The sequence below is a fragment of the Crocodylus porosus genome, unplaced genomic scaffold (assembly GCF_001723895.1).
Source record: "Crocodylus porosus isolate Cpor-Errol unplaced genomic scaffold, CroPor_comp1, whole genome shotgun sequence".
NCBI lineage: Eukaryota > Metazoa > Chordata > Crocodylia > Crocodylidae > Crocodylus > Crocodylus porosus.
Genome location: NW_017728947.1, coordinates 97,235 through 116,303, shown reverse-complemented (window position 1 = coordinate 116,303; position 19,069 = coordinate 97,235). Strand labels below are relative to the sequence as shown.

Sequence of the window (19,069 nt, the reverse complement as noted above, 5' to 3'; positions counted from 1 at the left end):
AAAATTCTTCTTTGCAAGCTTTCGGGTATGAACTGTATAATGCTGTCAGGCTTTTTTTTCCCTGGCCATGCTCTATAAGGAAGCTGGCTGGCAGCATCGTGGGTTTGCAGTGCAGAGAGGTGTACTGCACAGTGGATCCTTCCTCTCCCTTTCCCCTGCAAAGGCGTGCAGGGATACCCCTCTTGTGGTAGTGAAGCACTAAGAATGTGCCTTGTTCCATGTGTAGCAGCCTACAGTCCAGAAAGCAGATGGGGAACTCAAATACTAGCTATTTTGGGAAGCACCATGAGAAAGTAGTGCCTGACTTGAGCTGGGCTACCTTGGAGGAGACGCTTTACTTTTGGGTGTCTGGCCTGTTTTAGTGCAGCACGGGCTAGAAGGCATTGTTTCTCTGGGAGAACTTTTGGTTCATTTACATTTCTAAAAAGTCTCTGCCTGCCTCTGTGGTGTCCCTTTACTGGTTAACAAAACTTGGCAGGGGCTCGTCTGCTCCATGGTGTTGGACGTGTGTGTGTGTATTTTATAATAAACAAACTAATGCAGTGCACTAATCCCCCAAGTGGTTATGATTGCTTCACAGCTTGCTCAGTGTATGACAGGTCACCCAAGTGGAGTAAATGCTTCCATCGCCCATGAATTGGGGCTAGGATACCCCTCTGTCCTGGGGAAGGGAAAATTGCCAGGGGAAACAGTGTGGGGGGGGGAAAGGAGCACGCGTCTGCCGATTTGCATGCACACGTATTTTGGCTTAACAACTCTGCAGATTGATGGCTTCTATAGCACAAATGTCGGCGGACCATCAACCCACCAGTGAGCCATTGCCCTCAAATCATAAGGTCCTCCAGGGTGAGAGGGGGCTTTTGGGCACTCTGCAGAACCTGAGTTGGGCTGAGCACACTTGTATGAGGTGCTAAGATCACTTGTCTCCTTTTCTGTAAGCCACTGCCTCCTGCAGGTGCAGGCCCTGGTCTTGTAGTGTAACATGGCCTGATCCCTTCCCCTATTTGACTGGGCTCTTTAGCCCCATGGGTGGCCCTCTCCTCTCAACATGCTGCATGCTGGAAACTGGCACAGCGCTGGCCTGCCAGTCCCCCTGCTTCTTGTTCACCCTGCCACTTGGCTCTGTCCTCTCTTCTCTTCTCTGTGTGTTCAGAAGATCCCATTTTGGTTCTGGAGATCAGGCTTGGCTCCAATTGCCTGCTTTTGAGGCAAACCTTTGACACTGCCCCTTCCCTGGCATACTGTACCAGTTGCCTTTGTGCATCTCCTGCAGGCATGTGCTCACTGAGGTTTTGATTAGTGAGATGCCAGCTGATGGTGCTCAGTGAGAGACAGTGCACTGGCACAAGGGATAGTCCCCATGCTTGTTTTGAGTAGTTTTTTTTTATTATTATTTTTTTTGGGGGGGGTGGGATGGGAACTGGTCTCCGGCTATTCTTAGGCTTTGCACATCACTGCTCTCAAATTAATTAGCAAGACTGAGTTTCAATTCAGGGGTCCCAGAATCTGGACCCCAGATCATTGCTGAGGGGCTGCATCAAGGCTGTAAGCAGTACTGGTACCCATGGATTTCAGGACCAGGGGAAGTTCTTAAGTCCAGGTCCTCCTTCTTATCTGAATGACTACCTTACCTTTTATGCAGCAACTGAATTTAGGATCACACCTGGCTTTTGGTTGTTTCTGCACTTCGAAGCAAGAGGAGTAAAATCCTAATGTGGTTTTAACTTGTGTGCATAAAGGAAAAGCTATTCATGATTTGTTGCGGGGAGGAAGAGGTGGGGGATTAATTTTAGACTGCCCTGGTCCTAGTGCTCTCCCAGGTCATGTTTCTAGGGTACCAATCTACACTCAATTTAGCAGCATTTCTGGGCTGAGGCAAGTTCAACAGAAAAACAAACTCAGGCCCTGTACTCTGAATGGGGGTTGCGGGGTTAATTTAATCTATTAACCCTGAAAATAGAGTAGATGGTTGCAAACTTGGTCTCTTTCTGCAAACCTAGCACCTCCTCCCTTGTCTGGATGGTGATGTTGGAAGGCTCTCTAATCCCACATACTTTCTCTGATACCATTGCATATACCTGAATCCATGTCAGATTAGATAAAGTGTATCTAGCCTGGTGGCAGGGGTCCTAGTGTGTGGGCACAGTGTGTATGTAGAGGAACTACTATCTTCATGCTAAAACTCCCTAACCCAGCCCTCCTTCCTCTGTATATTGTGGAACGTGATGATGTGTCTTAGGGCTGCTGTGAGAATTAGCTGGATGAGGTTTTCCGTTTGCTTTTATATGTGATAGTAGCTAGAGATCACGGTCATTGTGGAGCAAGGGCATCAGAAATATTTGAGGGTCCTAGCAGACCATCCTCCCTTCAATTCTGCTCCCTGCATACCACTGTTTGTACAAGGAGCATTAGTGCTGCATACGGCCCAGTTTTGTTATGGTGTGGGATTCCCAGGTAAAGCATTGCCCTTCACGCGATAAGATGAAGGGAGGCAAAGGTTAACAGGCAACCAGGTGCACTGGCATATACTTGCACCAGAAGTGTTTTGAGGTACTAAGGTTAAAGTCCCTGAAGAAACCTTCCTGAAGCTTGACAGGGTTCAAGCTGATGTTGTGGGGACAGAGCTAGTTGCTGCTGGAGGCACTCTGGAGGAACTGTTTGGGTTGTGCCTCAGAGATTGGAGGTTTTGTGTGTGTGTGTGTGTGTGTGTGTGTGCGCATGTGCGCGCACACACACATGCATGTATCTGCATGACAAATGGCATCTGAACAACATGTGAGAGTCTCTATGATTGTTCTCTTTGGAAGACAGGAGGCAGGGTCAAGATGGCATCTGAAGCCAGCTGGGCTTATGCTACCCAATTACTTGATGCAGTCTGGTATTTGAAGGGGCTATTTCTTGGAAGTTACGTATTGGGGTGTCAGAAGGGTGACACTGTGCTAGCGACTCCTTGTTTGGGGAGTGGGGTATATATTGTCATGGAGGGAAAGGCAGAGCATCCTTTGGTCCATTATGTACTCCGTTTTTTTCCTCTTAAATGCAAAGGAAGCCGTTTGCAGCTGGACTGCTGTGTGGGAACTTCATCAAACCCTGCGAACAACAGGATTCTGGGTCACAGCCTCCGGTTCCTCGATGTGGCTCTGACCCAAGTTATGGCCATCTTTGGAATTTTTCATTCTTGGCATTCAACTCTGGAGTGTTTTCTTGGGAGGAAAGGAGAACAATGCATTGACCAGCTGTGATGTTTCTCCCTGGTGTTGCTGGCATTGGTGGGAATAGCTTCCAAAAGCGGAGGTAGGGCTGGGGACTAATTTGAGTTTTAGGGCCACGAGGACTGCATGGAGATTCTAGCTGGACCTGGGCAAACACCTTATGCAGACACAGTCCACACCAGGCAGCACAGTGTGTCACAGTGCAGCTTACATGATTTGAAACTGATTCAAATTACAGCCATGCTGGGGGCTTGAGTTGGCATAGGTATAAGTATGTTGGTGCCTGAAATCCCAGTGTGGACAGGGGCTGCCAGAATGCCTGTGAGGATAGATCTAGCTGCTTCTGGAAAAGCATTCCCTTGGAAATGTGATACTCCAGAACTGGCTTACCTGTGCTCCAGCTCAGGGCTGCTCAGCTGTCATGACCACCCTGCCCTGCCTTGATGGAGAGCAGAGGGAGGGTCCTGCAGGGTGGGCCTGGCACTGTGGGGATGATTCTGATTGGGATTACCACTGCTCTAGATCGGGGATGTCAAACATACAGCATTAACCCTGTCCTGATGCAAGAGGCAGGGAAATGGAGCGACTCTGTAAACTGCAGAGTGCTGGCTGTACCCATTCCTTTACTATATTGTCCCATTGTCCTTGAGGATTCCCAACCTAGCACTACGGGAGCTTCCTCACCCAATGAATGATGTGCCTGCTGTTCTAAGACTGATCTCCTCGATCATTTTTAATAAATGTAAATGGGACATACCAGGGTGTGAATAATGGGGCATTAATCCATGCCTAGCTGTGTTAAGAGCTTGCAAGGCAGGAATTAATACCACATAATTCATTCCCTGCACAGTTCTGTCCCTTAATTAGGTACGGGTTGTAAGATTTTTTTCTGGAACTGCCTGTATTCAGGGCTGATTGGCTGCTGCTGCTCCTAGGAAGCCAGCCAGCCCCTGCCCCCCCCCCGAAATAACACCTCTTTTTGCTGAAGGCCATTCGTCCTGGTTGAGGCCTGCCTGTGGATGTTACAGGGCAGGAAATTTGCGAAGGTTCCCACTTCCTGTATTTCTGTGCTGCCAGTTCTTCTCATCATCCCTTTGTTACTTGGGTTATAGGAAAGTGTAACAGAATCTCAGAGTCCCCAGTCTCAGCAGAGCTGGGGTTTCCTGGCTCTCATGTTCTGGGTGTCTGCATGAAGCCTTTTAGACAAATACGTGCACCTGCCCTGGCATCGGTTGTCATGCTGCAGTATTGGCCCAGCTGCTCGATAGGAGTTTCCTGTGAATGCTTGGGGCCACCGTGACAAATCTGGAGTAAGGGGCTCCGAATCACTACTAACATTATGCAGCTGCTTGGCAACTTCTTCTCTCAGAACATGGAACTGGAAGGGGCCTCCTGGACCATTAAGTCCAGTGCTCTGCATTCCCAAGCACTGGTAATCCAAGGAGTGCCCTGCCCCCCACCCAAATCAAATCACTGCTTCAAATCCTCTCTCCCAACTGCAAGATTTCATAGACATTAGGGCTGGAAAGGACCTCACAAGATCATTGGATCCAGCCCCTTGCCCAAGGGTCAGGAAGTCAGCAGGGGGTCAAATGATGCCAGCAAGATAGGCATCCAAGTGTGTGGGGGGAGGGGAGGTTGTTTGTTTTAGTTTTTTTGTTCTGTGTTTTGAAAGTATTCAGAGTAGGTGCTTGCACCACCCCTGGGGGGCCTGGAATAGACTCCCACCAGACGTGGTGCAAGCACCTATTCTGGATATGAAGCTTGAAACACCCTAGCCCATGCTATCAGTGGAAATGAGGACAATGAGGCTCCTGCCAAGACCTTGTCACTGCAACAACAGGGAAGTAGTTGGTTAATAGATAGTCCAGAAATCCTAGGAAAAGGACCATGCCTCTTGCTACAGAGGAAGACAAAATCCCCATGGTCCATGCCCATCTGACTGGGGGGAAAGATTCCTTCCTAGCCCTAAATTTGGTGCCTGGTGTGACCCCGGAGCAGAAAAACAAGACCCTTTGGGTTTGAGGAACCTTTGGGTTTTCTAAGTAATGGCTAGAGCATCAGTGCAACTCAGAAAACCAAAAACCACTTCAGGGTGGGGGGAGAGAGGGTGTATGGGGTGGGGAGTGCACGCATACATGTTCATGTGTGTGCCTGCTGGCCCCAGCTATCAACCTGCAGAACCTTGAGGTATGGGATTACCAGACACTTTCATGCTACTTTTATACCCTAGCTTGGAAACTGCATCACAATTTCACATAACTTTCCTGTTCTCTTTGCATTGTTCAGGTTATAAAAGCACTGCAGTATACACCTTGGTCTCTGCTCAGTCTTCTTTGTCTCCATTCTTATGAAGGTTTTTAAGGCTATTGGAAATGTTTAGTAACCTCCTCACCCTTTTGGTTCCTCCTGTTCCCAGAATGCAAGAGAGAATTAATCACCCTCGTGTTTCTATGAGGACTGGAGTCTGGCTCAACTCAGATCTTCCTAGACAGGGGTGCTTGAAGTGTCTTTTTATAGCATTAACAACATGATGGGCTTCAGGAGACTATAGCAAAGCATACAAGCAGCATTTAAATTGGCATTGGCTGCTCTGCAATTGGGCATCTACTGAAGTCCTTTTCACAAACAAAGGTGGAATAAGCCTGTTTTAATGCTGCACTTGAATGCTCAAACCCACCTGCTGGGAGAATCTCTCCTTGGCTATGGAAACTTAGGGAGGTGCAGAACTCCACCAGTGTTGCCAAGTCTGCTGTAACAAGTGGAATTGGGCTTGTTTTTTTAAGATTCAGTTTAATTTTTTGAGAGTCATGGGTTGATAAACACCTGCAATCCCCTGTCTTTTCAATGGGTTGGGCTTGTTTTGGGCTTGTTTTTAAAGGCAGTGCCACTTCTTTTTTTTTTTCCTCCTGCAAGACTTGGCAACACTCAACTCCACTATGCTAAGATGTTAGTGAGAAATGGATAGTGTCTGCCTTAGACCTGCTATTTCCTTTTTCCCCTCCTCTTATCTAATTAGATCAATGGTTCTCAACCTCTTTAGACTCAAAGAACACCTCGGAAAAAGCCAGCTTTTAGCTCCCTGGTTTGTTTTGGGTTTTTTTTTTGTTTTTGGTTAAGAGAAAAATAATGGAGCAGTTCTTTTGTTGCAAAGAACCCAGGCAGACCACAGCAGGTCAGAATGATTTTGACACTGTGAATTCCTGTTTGAAATCTCTGGGCTTATCTTTTGGATCATGTAGGTGTTTGCACACCAAACAGTTAATATTGCTTGGCACCCGACAGCACACTTAAAGAATCTCGTGGCACTCCAGGGTGTTATGCAGTTGCAGAATTGGATGTCTCTGTCTCATACAGGGGTAAGGTTGTATCCGTGCTAGTCTAAGCACATAGGCAGACAAGGCTCTTTGGGTAAACACTGACACCTTAATTTACATCTTCACTGACTGGCTTTCTTGCATGCATCCCATATGGCTGCTTTTACTATTCGTTCCATCCAGGAAGAGCATACTCAGGCTGCAGATACTTCCTCAGCCTGGCGAAGGGTGTTTGTACCCAAAAGCTTGCAAAGAAGAATTTTTCCAACTATTTGAGTTAGTCTAATAAAAGATATCAGATTTACCCAAAGTACCTTGTCTATCTCATACAGCACTTTTCAACTGTAGATTTCCAAGCACTCCACCAAAGATGGAGAAATCCTTCCTTCTCTCTAAAGATGGGGGTAGAAGGAACTGAGGTAGTGGATCTGCTCACGGCTATGTGCCAGGCCACTGGCAGAGGAGGTAGGCCTGTGCAAAATGGCTATGTTTTGTTTCGGTTTTAGATTTGGTGTTTCAGAGGTACAGTGATTTGTTTTGGATCACTGTCCCTTTTTGTTTCGGCTGCGTCTGTTTTGGAGTTTCGCTGCTGTTTCAGTGATTCAGCCATACGCTATAATGGGAAACCACTTAAATGTCTATAACTTTGTCATTTCATGCCTGATTTTGATGAAACTTGTAGGGATGCTAGCCTCTTCTGAGGTCATGAAGCCTGCCAAAGTTCAAAGAGATAGGTACAAGGTTTTTTGTGAAACTGCACCTCAAACTGTTGAAAGCAAACCTCGTATCACTTGTTGGCAGCCTGCTGTCATCCCGTGCACAGATCTGGGGGCCTGCACCCCCCCAGAAGGCTGCAGGGATGTGCTGGACTCCTCCTGAGGGTGCGGGCCCCCAGATCTGTGCCCGGAATGACAGGAGGCTGCCAGTGCTACCTGAGCCTGCGTTGGGTGCAGCCTGCGCCAAGCGCCAGACAGACTGCTGCTGCCTCTGACTCCAGGTAGTAGCGGCAGCCTCCTGTCATCCTGCGTACAGATCTGGGGGCCCACACCTCCTGGGAGGCCCATGCTTGGTGTCAGTGGTGGGAGGGCGGAGGGGGCTACAGTGAATTTTGGGGTGGCAGCAGTCTCTCCTTCCATCACTGCAGCCTGCCTGGGAAGAGCCCGATGCCACCCCTGCTGCAGCCCCAGGAGCAGTGGACGCTACTTGCCTGCAGATGCTGGGCTGCATCATGCCCCGAACCCCCTGGTGTGGCGCAGCCCAGTGGCTGCAGGCAGGTGGCATCCACTGCTCAAGGGGCTGCATCAGGGACGGCACTGGGCTCTCCCTGGCACTCTGTGGCAGTGCTGGGAGGACAGGGTGATCTCTTTGGGGCTGGAGGAGTCACTTGGAGTGCAGCCCTGGCTCTCCCTGCCTCCTGCTGCCAGGCTGTACTCTGAGCAGGTCCACCAGCTCCACGGAGCTGAGCCCAGTGGCGGGAACTGGAGGAGAGCCGCTGGCCAGGGCTCCGCACCGAGTGGCTCTGCCACTGGCTTTCCTGCCACTGGGCTGAGCTCCATAGGGAAGACCCCAGCACAGCCCCTGAGCCTGCAGCCCTCCCATTGCAGCTGGCACCAGTGGCTCCTGGCACCAGCCGCATCGGGAACTGCCAGTGGAGGCGGGGGCGGGACGTGACTCTTGCTGCTCCCTGCCCCCCAGGAGCAGGCTGTGAGGCTGTGATGGGGTCTTTCCAGGGGCCCTGGCACAGCCCCCCAGCCCGCACCCTTCCTGATGCAGCTGGCACAGGTCGCTCCTGTTTTCCCACAAGCCTACCTCCAAAACGTTTTGGATGGTTCTGTTTTGTTTCAGAGACGTTTCAGAGCCTTTCATTTTGTTTTGGATTTGGTGTTTTGGTAGCACCTCTGAAACTAAATGGCCACCAAAGTTTTGTACAGCCCTAAAAGGAGGTCTCCTCAGTCCCCCTCCAGGGAAGTGGAGCTGCAGTGAGGCTATATTTCCCAGCTCTGCTCAATAATATGTCAACCCAGGCTTCCTGAATCCAGTCCTGTGCTCTACCCTCAGGAATGTCCTCACGTCTTCCTCAGTATGCTGGAGATCAATAACCATGTGGTGACCTGTCTTGTGTGTTTCTCTCCCTGTTGGTCAGATCAGTAAATATTTACCATGTCTTCCACGATGCGCTCTTTCCCAGTGTATGCTGGGCTTGTCCAGAATGTGCCATGGCACACCAGCATGCGTCAGATGTGGGACTGGGGCTTGTGGAAAACCCCTGCTCTCCATAAAGGAAAGCTTACAAGCCTAATGCCTGCGTGTCAGGAAACCGAGCAGGAGGAGAACTCTGTATGGTGTTTGCCAGTCTTGCACCATCAGTAATTGCCTTGCTCAATGGAGACCCCTCTTCTTCCTCCTTTGCCTACTAGTCATGGTATTTAAATGACTATATTTCTTTCCATGTAGTACCCTTGCTCTCTACTAGCCCATTTGTTGCATCAGACAAAGCAGATTGTAGCCTGCAAGTGCTCCTGCCTCTCTGAACAAACCTTTAATTCAGTGTCACTGTAATAAGCAGGGATCCTTTAAATCCTTCTCTGATTTTAAAACCCGACCCAATTTTCAGATGAAAAAAGTAACCTAAAATCTGCATTTTTCCCCCCATTATTTAAATGAAACATATCTATCGTTTCATTTCAAACGTGGAAAAATGTGGATTTTGGGTTACTTTTTTTAAATCTGAAAATTGAGGGTTTTTTTATATTGGAGAAAACCAGGAACCTTGGTAATAAGTGAGTCTTTATGGATGCTCTTATTTTGGGTTAGGCTGATTAGAAATCAGGTTTAAGTTAAACTGAAATGAACTGCTCGTTAGCTAGACAAGTGTCCAGGCATATCTGTACCTTTGTCTGTCTGGGATTCTGAAGTATTCTCATCTGCCATTCACTAACTCCTTTTGAGGAAGTGACTAGTGGAAGAGGGGGCCACAAAGAGGATGCAGGCCAGTAAGGCAAGGGTGAGAGTGATCTAGGACTCTCATTTCTCTGTGGGTCAGTGTGCTGGTCTCTCTTAGTGTCTGAGTTTAGGATGACCAGCGAAAATGTATCTGGAGGCCCAGGCAGGGGTGGATCCAGGGCAGGTGCAGTGGTGCGGTTGCACCCCCTTTTGATTCTTACTGCCAGTGTAGGGAAAAGGCTCCTGGCTCTTCGTGGGGCAGTGTGCGAGTGGAGGAGGCATGGGGGGTGGCTGTGAGGGAGTTGGCATGACTCCCTCAGGCTGTCTCTGACTCAGTGCCAGCTATAGAGAGCTACTTCTGTTCTTTGGGCAGAGTGGGGTGAGTTTCCCTCTTTCTCCCGCTGGTCCTGGCCAGTGTGGGACACAGGGGAGGGTGGGAGAGCCAGCAGGGCTATGAGGAGTTGGGGTTTAAGGCACAGTCAAAGTCTCTGGGGCAGCAAGGGACATGGGAAGAGGGGGTGAGCCAGAGAGCAGTGAAGGGGGATCTGCCCACCCCTGCTCCTGTCCCTGGTTGCACCCAACACCTGTGCAGGTGCTTCCTGCAGCCCACAGCTGAAGTGGGGCAGGAGCAGCTCTGGGGCTCCCCCATGCCTGGGTCATCAAAGTACAGTGGTGAATGGGTCCCCTTGGGGTCTTCTCTCAACCTGGGGGCTCCAGCTATAGGGAGTGGCTGTGCAGGGAGCTGGGCTCACCCAGGGACACTGGCAGCAGTGAATAGATCCCTCTTTGCTGCTCCTGCTCAGTCCTGTTAGGTATCCTGCACCAACCCAGGGGCTCTAGCTGTGGGCTGCTGGGCTTGGCAAGAAACAGTGACAACAGAAGATGCATTCTCTCTTCCTGGTCTTGCTCCCTGCTGGCTCTTCTGCTTTCTCCCATGTCCCACCCACTTTTCTAAATCCTGGACCCACCCATGAGCCCAGCGTAGCCCACGTACATGGCTATGCAGATGATATACTGTGTCCTTCCTCAGTTTCTGTGACTCTGTATTGGATCTGTCTGCCCAAGCGACATGTACATCTCACCTCATTCCTTTTGTACAACTAGAGGAATGAGGCAGGTGAGGTGCCTTAGCAGAGCAGTGTGTAGGATCCTGCACAGTGCTGCTTTGTACTGTAGCTCTCTGCAGTTGTATGTGCCCCTCGTTTATTGTGAACACTGTTTGTCACCCTGCTGTACCCTGAAATAAAAAGCTGTTAGCCTTCTGCATCACCTTATGGAACATCCAACTTTTCAGTGTGGGTTGAAGAATCCAGTTGGAGGGCCTGGGATTAATATTATCTCATTGCCAAGCCAGAAGGCAAGTGGCTTTTTTCCTTTAAATATTTTTGCATTGCCACTCACCAAGCAACTGAAGTGAGGCAGCTGAGAGGCACTGAGTTACCAGATGGCAACCAGGTACCATCTGCTCTCATGGAGCAATAGAATGAGGTGAGAAATTAAGAATATGGGAGGGGGGTGGGATTTTTGTTGTTGTTTTTTGGTTTAATCCTCTTGGGAGTGCTGGGGTAAAGCACAATGCTAGCTCTGCAACTTCCCATGCAACACCAGGTGCACTAATATTTTGTTCAAAAGGAGTCCCTGAAGCCACTGTGAACAATGCGATGGGGATCGGGGTACCTCACTGGTGTGTGTGCATGCTGCTGTCTCCTGTGCTACCCCTGTTCTGCAAGTAAAAAGAAACTGGCATTCCTCAGGGTCTGTATCTAGTACTTACTTTTACCTGGTGTTATGGGAATTTGAATGGAGCTTGTTGCTTTGACTGCTCATGCAAGTGCTCTGCTGTCCCAGCTGGAGTATTGTTGGATCTTTCTTATTTGGTTTCCAGCCTTAAGTCCCATCTTAGGTTATGTACTTACTTGTGGATTTTCTTAACCAGCTTCATCTGACCTGCTCGCAACAAATACAGTTGTGGTGGATGTGCATTAACTCTTTCCTCAACCTGGTTTCCCTTCTTTTTTCATTTATCCCCACCATTTTGTGTTTGTGCCTTGTTGTGTTTATGTCCATGAATTTTAGAAAAATTTCTCTCCCATAAGGCCTCAGCAGGGGTAGAGTCCTCTGAGGACCTACGTTTTTGGCAATGCACTCTGGGATGCCCTGCTGCACAGTGGAGCTGGGAGGGGAGAGGCACAACTAACCTGGTTATGTAGATCTGGTCAGTGAAGCTTTCTTGTTTAGCAAAATAATAGTATTAGGACCTGAGGGCATCTGGGTTAGCCACTGGTCCAGAAGACACCACAGTTGGTGCACCATGGCTGTTGAGTGGCTGGCCCATGCTGACTGGGGTCTCAGATTGCATGCAAAATTAGCCATGGCTCTAGTTCATGACTCATGAACAAGCAACTGGATCCAAACATGTCAGAAGTGACCACTAGCTTTTGGGTGCCAGGCTTGAAAAGCTCTCTGCCTGCTTAGTAAAGGGGCTAAGTTGGGAAGGACAAGACTTTTATGCTTGGGAGGGAATGACTGAACCGCCAATGGGCCTAGAATGTAGAAAAAGGCAAATGTATGACACAAGGATGTGTTGTGTGAGGCATTTCTAGCAGAGCCAGGGAGACGTGCATGCCAAGGCATGAGATACTTTTGAGACCTCTGGGATACTGTATACCAGGAATATCAAACTCCTTTGGCTCTGTGTGCCAGATGAGGGGTGCCAGGCTGGTCTGTGGGCTAAATCTGATGCATGAACTGGCCCTATATGCAGGATGTGGTGTGTAGGTCCAGCCTGAGACCCAGAGATACCACTATAGGCAGAATAATAGGGTTTAGCAGACTGGATCTTTGACACCCTTACTGCATGCCATCTGGCCATCCAATTCAAGGGAGACCAATTCAAGCTGGAATAGGTGCAGAAGAAGGGCTGCAAAGCTGTCCATTTCCCAGTTCATCCTGACTTATGGGAGGAGGTTAAAGGAGCTTGACTTCAGCTTTCATTTTGCTGAGATGTGATTTGCCCTTCCTAAATGCATTTGAGGGTGGGAAGCGTGAACCGAGAGGAGAGAGAAGAGCTATCTAAGCTTAAGAACATAATGGGTGCTAGAATGGATGGGGCTAAAATTGGCCATGGATAAATGTAGGCTGGAAACTTGAATACATCTGATTGGTTTCAAGGTGGAGTTGGGTCAGTTTGTGAAAGGGGTCCTACGACACGGTCATCTGCAGTAGCAGGGGGCTGCAGCTGATGAGCCAGGAGGTCTCTTCCAGGCCTGGGTAACCAAAGGGTATGAAAATGCAGCTGCCAAATATATTGCTGTGCCATTAAGCTGTGCAGGGTGCTGGCTTAGTCTCACTGCCCTCCATTCCTCCTGCATTGCTACAGCTTGGTGCCCTTGGCAGCCCTCTCAAAGCCATATGGCAGGTGGGCAGATGTGATGATTCTTTAGTCTTGTGCTTTTTTTTTCTTCTGCATGTGGCAGAAAGGAAATCACTTGGGAAACTTGTGCCTTCAAAATAAGAATGAGAAGGGAGAGTGACTCGCCTTCCTTCATCTCTGAGTAAGCAGGTCCTGCCTGTAGTTTGTGAGCGGTCCCTGTGACTGAATCACTGACCTGCAGCAAACCAGCTTTATGGGCACAAAACATGATCCCAAACCCTAGTGTGAGATGGGTGCTCTATAATAGGCCAGGCTCACTTTAATCAGGGATGGGGTAGGCCCTGGCATACACTGGACCCATCCTTGCTATGGTTCAGGCTTTGGGTATCGCATTTCCTTGTACTCAGTCTCATCTCCTATGATGTCCTTTTCATTTTTTTTAAAATTATTTTTTATTTGTCTCTCTTCTCAGGAAAATCAAAGCCAAACTTTGTTAGGATTGAGGCGGTGACTGAAAAAGAAAGCAGTGAAGGCACGTTCATTCAGAAGGAACAAGTCGATTTTTAACAGGATCAAGTCTGAATTAAATGGCTGATAAACAGATCAGGTAAAAAAGTTCTGCTCCTTGTGTGCCCCCTCCCAGTCTGGAGTGACTGGATGGGAGGATGTGCTGTGTGGTATATAGCAATGTAGATGAGATGGTGACTTATACCCTTAAACACTCTAAATCCTTCTCTGTTCCCTTCTCACCTGCTCTGTCCAGCCTCTCCTTGTCTCCCATCTAGTGTCCCTCTGCTGTTGTTTCTATCTTTTACCCTGCACTTCCCATCTCCTTGCTTCTGCACCTTTTAGAGGTGCATTAAGGTGCCCTCCTGTTTGTCCACGTATCAAAGTCCTTGGAGGAGCTCTTCCAGTATATAGCTATCTTGCACCCTCTCACTGAGGCGGGCCTTGTGTAATTTTGGGGACGTTGGTATCCCAGCACTGCCATTCCCGTCTAGAATGACCAGCACAATTGGAGTGCACAGCTGGTATCTGACAAACCTTGCACCTGGTGGCCTCATGGCTGAATTTTTGTCTTGGAAAGTGCTTCCGACTCCTGTGGCTTACACTACAAACCTTTCCAGGAACCTGGCTGCAGGGGTTTAGCAGAGCCCTGTCTGTGAGTTTAATTGCTGCTAGCTCAGCCAGGGTTCATGATTTGCTTACTGTTCAGGATTGAACCAGAATAGAGGCATCTCCTGTCTGGTTCCAAGCTGTGCTATGGTTCCAATGTCAAACCCCTTTATTAATGCACGACTGCTGACCTCAGGGAGCAGTGAGGTCAGAGGATGAATGTTATCTTGTGACAAAGGGTTTGGGGATTTGGCTGTGTTTGATGCTGGTGAGAAACTGGCTGCCCTTACTTGTCATGGTTGGGCTTTTTTCCAAGGAAAAACCATGGCTTCTAAACTGAGCATACAGCAACTAGAAGACACACTAAAACAGTGGCATCAAATGTATGGCCTGTGTGCTGGATTCTGCCCGCTGGGCTATCAGAAGTTGAGGGAGTTGGCAATGGGGCAGTATCCATGGGCCCTAATGGATTTTAACCATCAGTAGCAGGAGGCCAAGTAAGGTCTGTGCAGTTACAGAGTTACAGTCCTTGCTTGCCCAACAGCCCCTGGACGTGTTGTAAGTGCTGCTGGCCCCACAGATCAAGCCTGATGGGAGCCCTTCAGTTCAGATCCAGCCCAGGGTAAATTTGACACCCCTGTTCTAGTACAATTGTGCCCTGAAAAACATTTGTCATGAGTGTCAGGAGCTCGGTGTGTGTTCTGTGAATTGGATGCCCAGATTCACCCTTGAAAGGCCTGATAGCTGTATATGCCTGATGACCATAGCAGAGTGAAAGACTAATGTTGGGCACCTGTGTACCATAAACCCATCTGTAGCTGAACAGCTAGAGGGTGCAGGCAGGGCAGGAGGCTGAGATTTGAGGCAGAGGGATAATGCGTTGCTATCCAGGATGCCTTTTTAGCCTACTGGCTGGGTATAGAGCAAGGAAAGAATTCCTGGAGACCTAACAGGCAAGCCTGGGCATCAGAAGAGCAGAGCCTGTTCCTACCTGTGCTGTGCACTTGCTGCACATACTTTGCCAAAGTATTTTTCTTTGTTTGTATTGCTATAGCACAATGGAGGCCTGTAAATGGTAGGTAGTGTACACACACCTGGTAAGAGACAATGCCTGTCTAGAAGAGTTTACAGTCTAAATAGTCTAAATAGATCAGATGAAGGATGAGAGAAAGGGATTGTTATCCCATGTAGCAATAGAGATGTAAGTTAAAGAGGCTAAGTAAATTGCCCAGTACCACCCAAGAAAATTGGTGGCAGGGCTGTCTTAATTTCAAGCTCATCTTTGCTTTGAAGCTGCATTTGGGCTCTGTGCATCAGTTTTCCCATTTGCAAGTTGGATTGATGGTATCATTTCTGGGGGGCATTTCGACAGAGTCTTCCAGAAATATTTGCCCATGAAAATTTGTAAACTTGTTCTCCCCCTCACTGTTGCTTCTGAAGGGATCTGATCTGTTGAAATCCATGTGCACTGGGCATATTGAACAAGTATTTCCCACAGTCTAACAACAGGCAAGGGGAGAAGCTTTCTGCAGGCTTCTTGCAGATTGTATACTGCCTCAGGCTCCCTGCCAACCCAGCAGATTGTATACTCCCTCCCTCCCAGCCATCCCAGACCTTTACCATTTGTTCCCTTTTTATCTTTTGCACAATAGCACTGGTGCCTGGGCCACAGTGTTGTGTATTAAGGAGGAAGTGCCTTTCGCTTTCTGTTTCCTGGAGGCCTACTCCCTGTCCTATATCCTTGAGCCTTCATAACCTGAACCGAGGCACAGACCTTCTTACTATGCCAGTAACTCGATCACTTCTGCCATATCCATTATAGATAGTACTCTGGAAGGCTTCTCAGTGCAGGAGGTGTTAACAGAGCCTCTGCCAAGCTGCTCTGGCAGTCAGCCTGTCTGCTAACCTTGCATCACACCAGCAACTTACCCTGCCAGCACCTTAAGTTGGAACAGTGCTTCTGTCCATGTCTCTGAGCCCTGGTGCCTTTTGTGAAACATGTATTATCCTGGAGAAAGAAGAGACCTCTTGGGCAATTCACTCCATGGGCTCATAGTATTTCTCAGTCCATTTAACTGTGATCAGGAGCACACTCAGGCAGCATTTGAATATCTAGCATATCCCATGTCCCAGGGTTCATGTCCTGCAGTTTTTCTGGAGGAAACAGACTGGAACAATCTTGTGGGCTCCCTTCATTTCTAGCTACAGTGGAGGGTGACACTTGCCACATATGTGCTGCCTGCTTCTGTTTCTGATTTCTTGGAATGTGAAATCTCATCCCTTAACATCTGCAAGCATGCAGCTTAACATCTGTCCAAGAGGCTTCACTGACTCCTGTTGTAGTGGTTTACCGGGCTTTTAGTGCCTCATACACATGCTCTTCCATGCCCCACTTCCTGAACACAGTTGCAGGAACAGTACTTGAGATGTCTTTACTAGTTCTGAAAGCATATAATGCTTGCCTGTCAGGTAAGCCCTTTGCAATGGGTTTTTCACACATGCTGTTAACAGATGACATGTCATGAATCATTAGTTAGAAGCGTGTCTACTGCCTTCTTTCTGGCACTAAAGTACTCCTTCCTCTTCCTGATGGTTAAGGAGAGACCAGATCCTTAAATGGGGTCAGAACATGCTGTTCCTTTAGTCTGGCGTTGGTCCTTGAGGGACTATAGACAACCTTGGACTCTGGACTAGAAACTTTTCAGTCCCTGAGTGCTTATTGGTGGTGTGGCGGGGGAAAGGACAAACTTTAAGTGGGATACTGGACTAAAGCAAATGGAGTGTTCCACTCTGAACCTACATGCTGATTTGGTGGTGTCTGTCTGTGGAGTTGGGGCATGTTCTTGCTTCATGTTGAAAGCTGAAAGTTCCCATCAGTGTGTGAACAAACCCCAAACTGCTGAAGGCCTGAGTTTGCCACTCAGCAGTGCCACCTGCTGATTAGTCAGGAGCTCCAAGGACAGAGCCATGGTGGGAGCTCCCCAGCCTGGGCCGTCTTAGTTGAGGAAGCCGTGGTGGTCCCTGCAGAGCCGAGGGGAGGAGGAAGGGGCTGAGACATGGAGGGAATGGCTTTGGAGTTGCAAGGTCCATTCAGGCTTCTCTTCACCTGCTGCTGGCAACTAAATTTCATGATAAAACTAGGTTTCCCCATTTTCTCAAAGAAGGGGGTACACCTGCCTGACAACTGTTGGACTTATTATATCTTTTACTTGCCCATAACAGAGACTGAGGCCTCAGTGTGTTCACTATGGTACATGTATAGTGAGAGGCAGTCTAAATAGACAAGAGGGACAAAAAAAAAGCAAGTGCGAGTGATCCGTCTGCATTTTACCCATGACAAAGTAAGGTACGCAGATTAAGTGACTTGCCCAGGGTCCCACTGGGAGTCTGGCACAGACCAGGAAACTGAACGCATGTCTCCAAAGTCCCAGCCTAATGCCTTGCTGACAAGGCCAGTGATGAAATAAGTAGTAATGACAGGTACCTCAATCAAAAGTGTAGAGGGTTTTTTTCTTTGGGGTTTGAAGGGTTGATAAGACTATGGAACTGTGGCTGAAGGGTCTGGGGTTCACTGTTTTTTGTTTTTAGTCCATTGCTCGACCTGTGATTCTGTCTTAGTTTTCCCATCTGTAGAACTGGGATAAATGGTATACCTGGCAGAAGCTCTTGAGTGCCTGGCATGGAAATTCCTGCCTCAGGGCAGGGCGTTGTGTTCTCAGAGTCCAGCTTTCTGTTCCAGGTTCTCATCCCCTCTTTGACTTAAATTCCCATTGCAGAGACCTGTCTCTTGCTTATTCCTTGCAGTTTACCTGCCAAGCTGATCAATGGAGGGATAGCTGGGCTCATCGGGGTCACCTGTGTGTTTCCCATTGATTTGGCAAAAACGCGCCTACAGAACCAGCAGAATGGCCAGCGGATGTACGCCAGCATGTAAGTACTGCCTGGTCAAAGCCCACAATGGTGGGTCAAAACAGGACTCCTTCTCACCTCCACTCCCTTAAGGCAATACCACCATTTATAGGAGTTAAATGCTTTCAGAGAGAGAGGCTCCAAAGGAGCTGCAGCAGGAGTCCTGACTGCAACCCAGCAGGCCAGGGTGTTACTGCTTGGGTCTTGCACTGGATTAATGTTTGCATGCTCATGAGTGGTGTATTGTCTTGCACCAGTGCAGAAGAGAAGGATGGCTCCATGATGAAGGCACAGGACTGAGACTCCTCCTGATTCAGTTCTGTGCTGTGCTATAGGCTCCAGTGTACTAATGTCACTTGATAGTCTCTCTCTTGGGTTTCCATCTGTAAAATATTGGGTAGGCAATGCAGCTTTTCTGGCTAGCTTCTGAGCCTTCTCCTAGATAACCCTTGCTGTAACGTGAGTCCATACAGCACAGTTAAACTATGATCTTGGTTGGGACCTGTCCAGTGCTTAGGTAATAGTAACTGTTAATAAAAGTGCAACCTATCTTGTAGACTTCAATTCCAGACCAGGAAAAGTGCAGATCTTAACGTTCTGCCATTAGCACAACTATGCCTCCTACCATCTAATGCTGTGGGTATTGCTTTGCAACTAATGACTTCAAAACCTTTGCCCAAAAAGTGTTGCAACTGTGCAGTACTGTCCCTGGATAATATCTGTGTGGCTCCCAGAAGGGTAGCAGGTATTTAAATTCCAGGGGGGGAGGTTATTTAATTTTTGTGTTTTCCCCCAAGATGTCACTGGCCACACCAATGCTGCTATTTTAACGGAAAGCAGGCTTGCATGCTGTAAGGGTAAGATGCGTCCTCTCGTGTTCAGTTGATCATATAGAGAAGGATAGCAAAATGACCTGTACCTTGGTGAAAATGCCATTTGTAGGGCCTGATTCAAAGAAGGTGGAAATTTTTCCATTGTCTTCAGGGGAGTGTGGATCACACCCGAGTTAACAAGGGGCACTGACAGACATGCAGTACAGCTCCTCACTCTAACTCAGGTCACTTTACAGAAAGGGGGGAGAGCAGGGGGACAGATCATGCTCCACTTCAGAGCTGATCCAGCGAAGGAGCTGCTTGCCTGCAGCCCCTCTACTCTAGCACCCCTCCACCTCTGCTCCCCTCTGCTCCCGCAGGTTCATC

At 48.5% G+C, this 19,069-nt stretch overlaps 1 protein-coding gene across 4 annotated transcripts in view; it reads left to right on the top strand.

The window, feature by feature from the left end:
- The window catches only part of SLC25A22 (solute carrier family 25 member 22), a 75,694-nt gene that overhangs the window by 28,056 nt on the left and 28,569 nt on the right, over nt 1-19,069 (top strand). The window contains exons 1-3 of one of the 4 annotated variants that reach the window (XM_019551422.1): nt 2,594-2,683; nt 13,318-13,452; nt 17,766-17,891. In XM_019551422.1, the coding sequence (XP_019406967.1) occupies nt 13,433-13,452; nt 17,766-17,891 (146 nt within the window). In that variant the 5' untranslated portion in view covers nt 2,594-2,683; nt 13,318-13,432. Of the gene's footprint in view, nt 1-2,593; nt 2,684-3,045; nt 3,295-13,317; nt 13,453-17,765; nt 17,892-19,069 lie in introns of those variants that run through there. The other 3 variants (XM_019551423.1, XM_019551420.1, XM_019551421.1) reach the window with 3 other exon arrangements.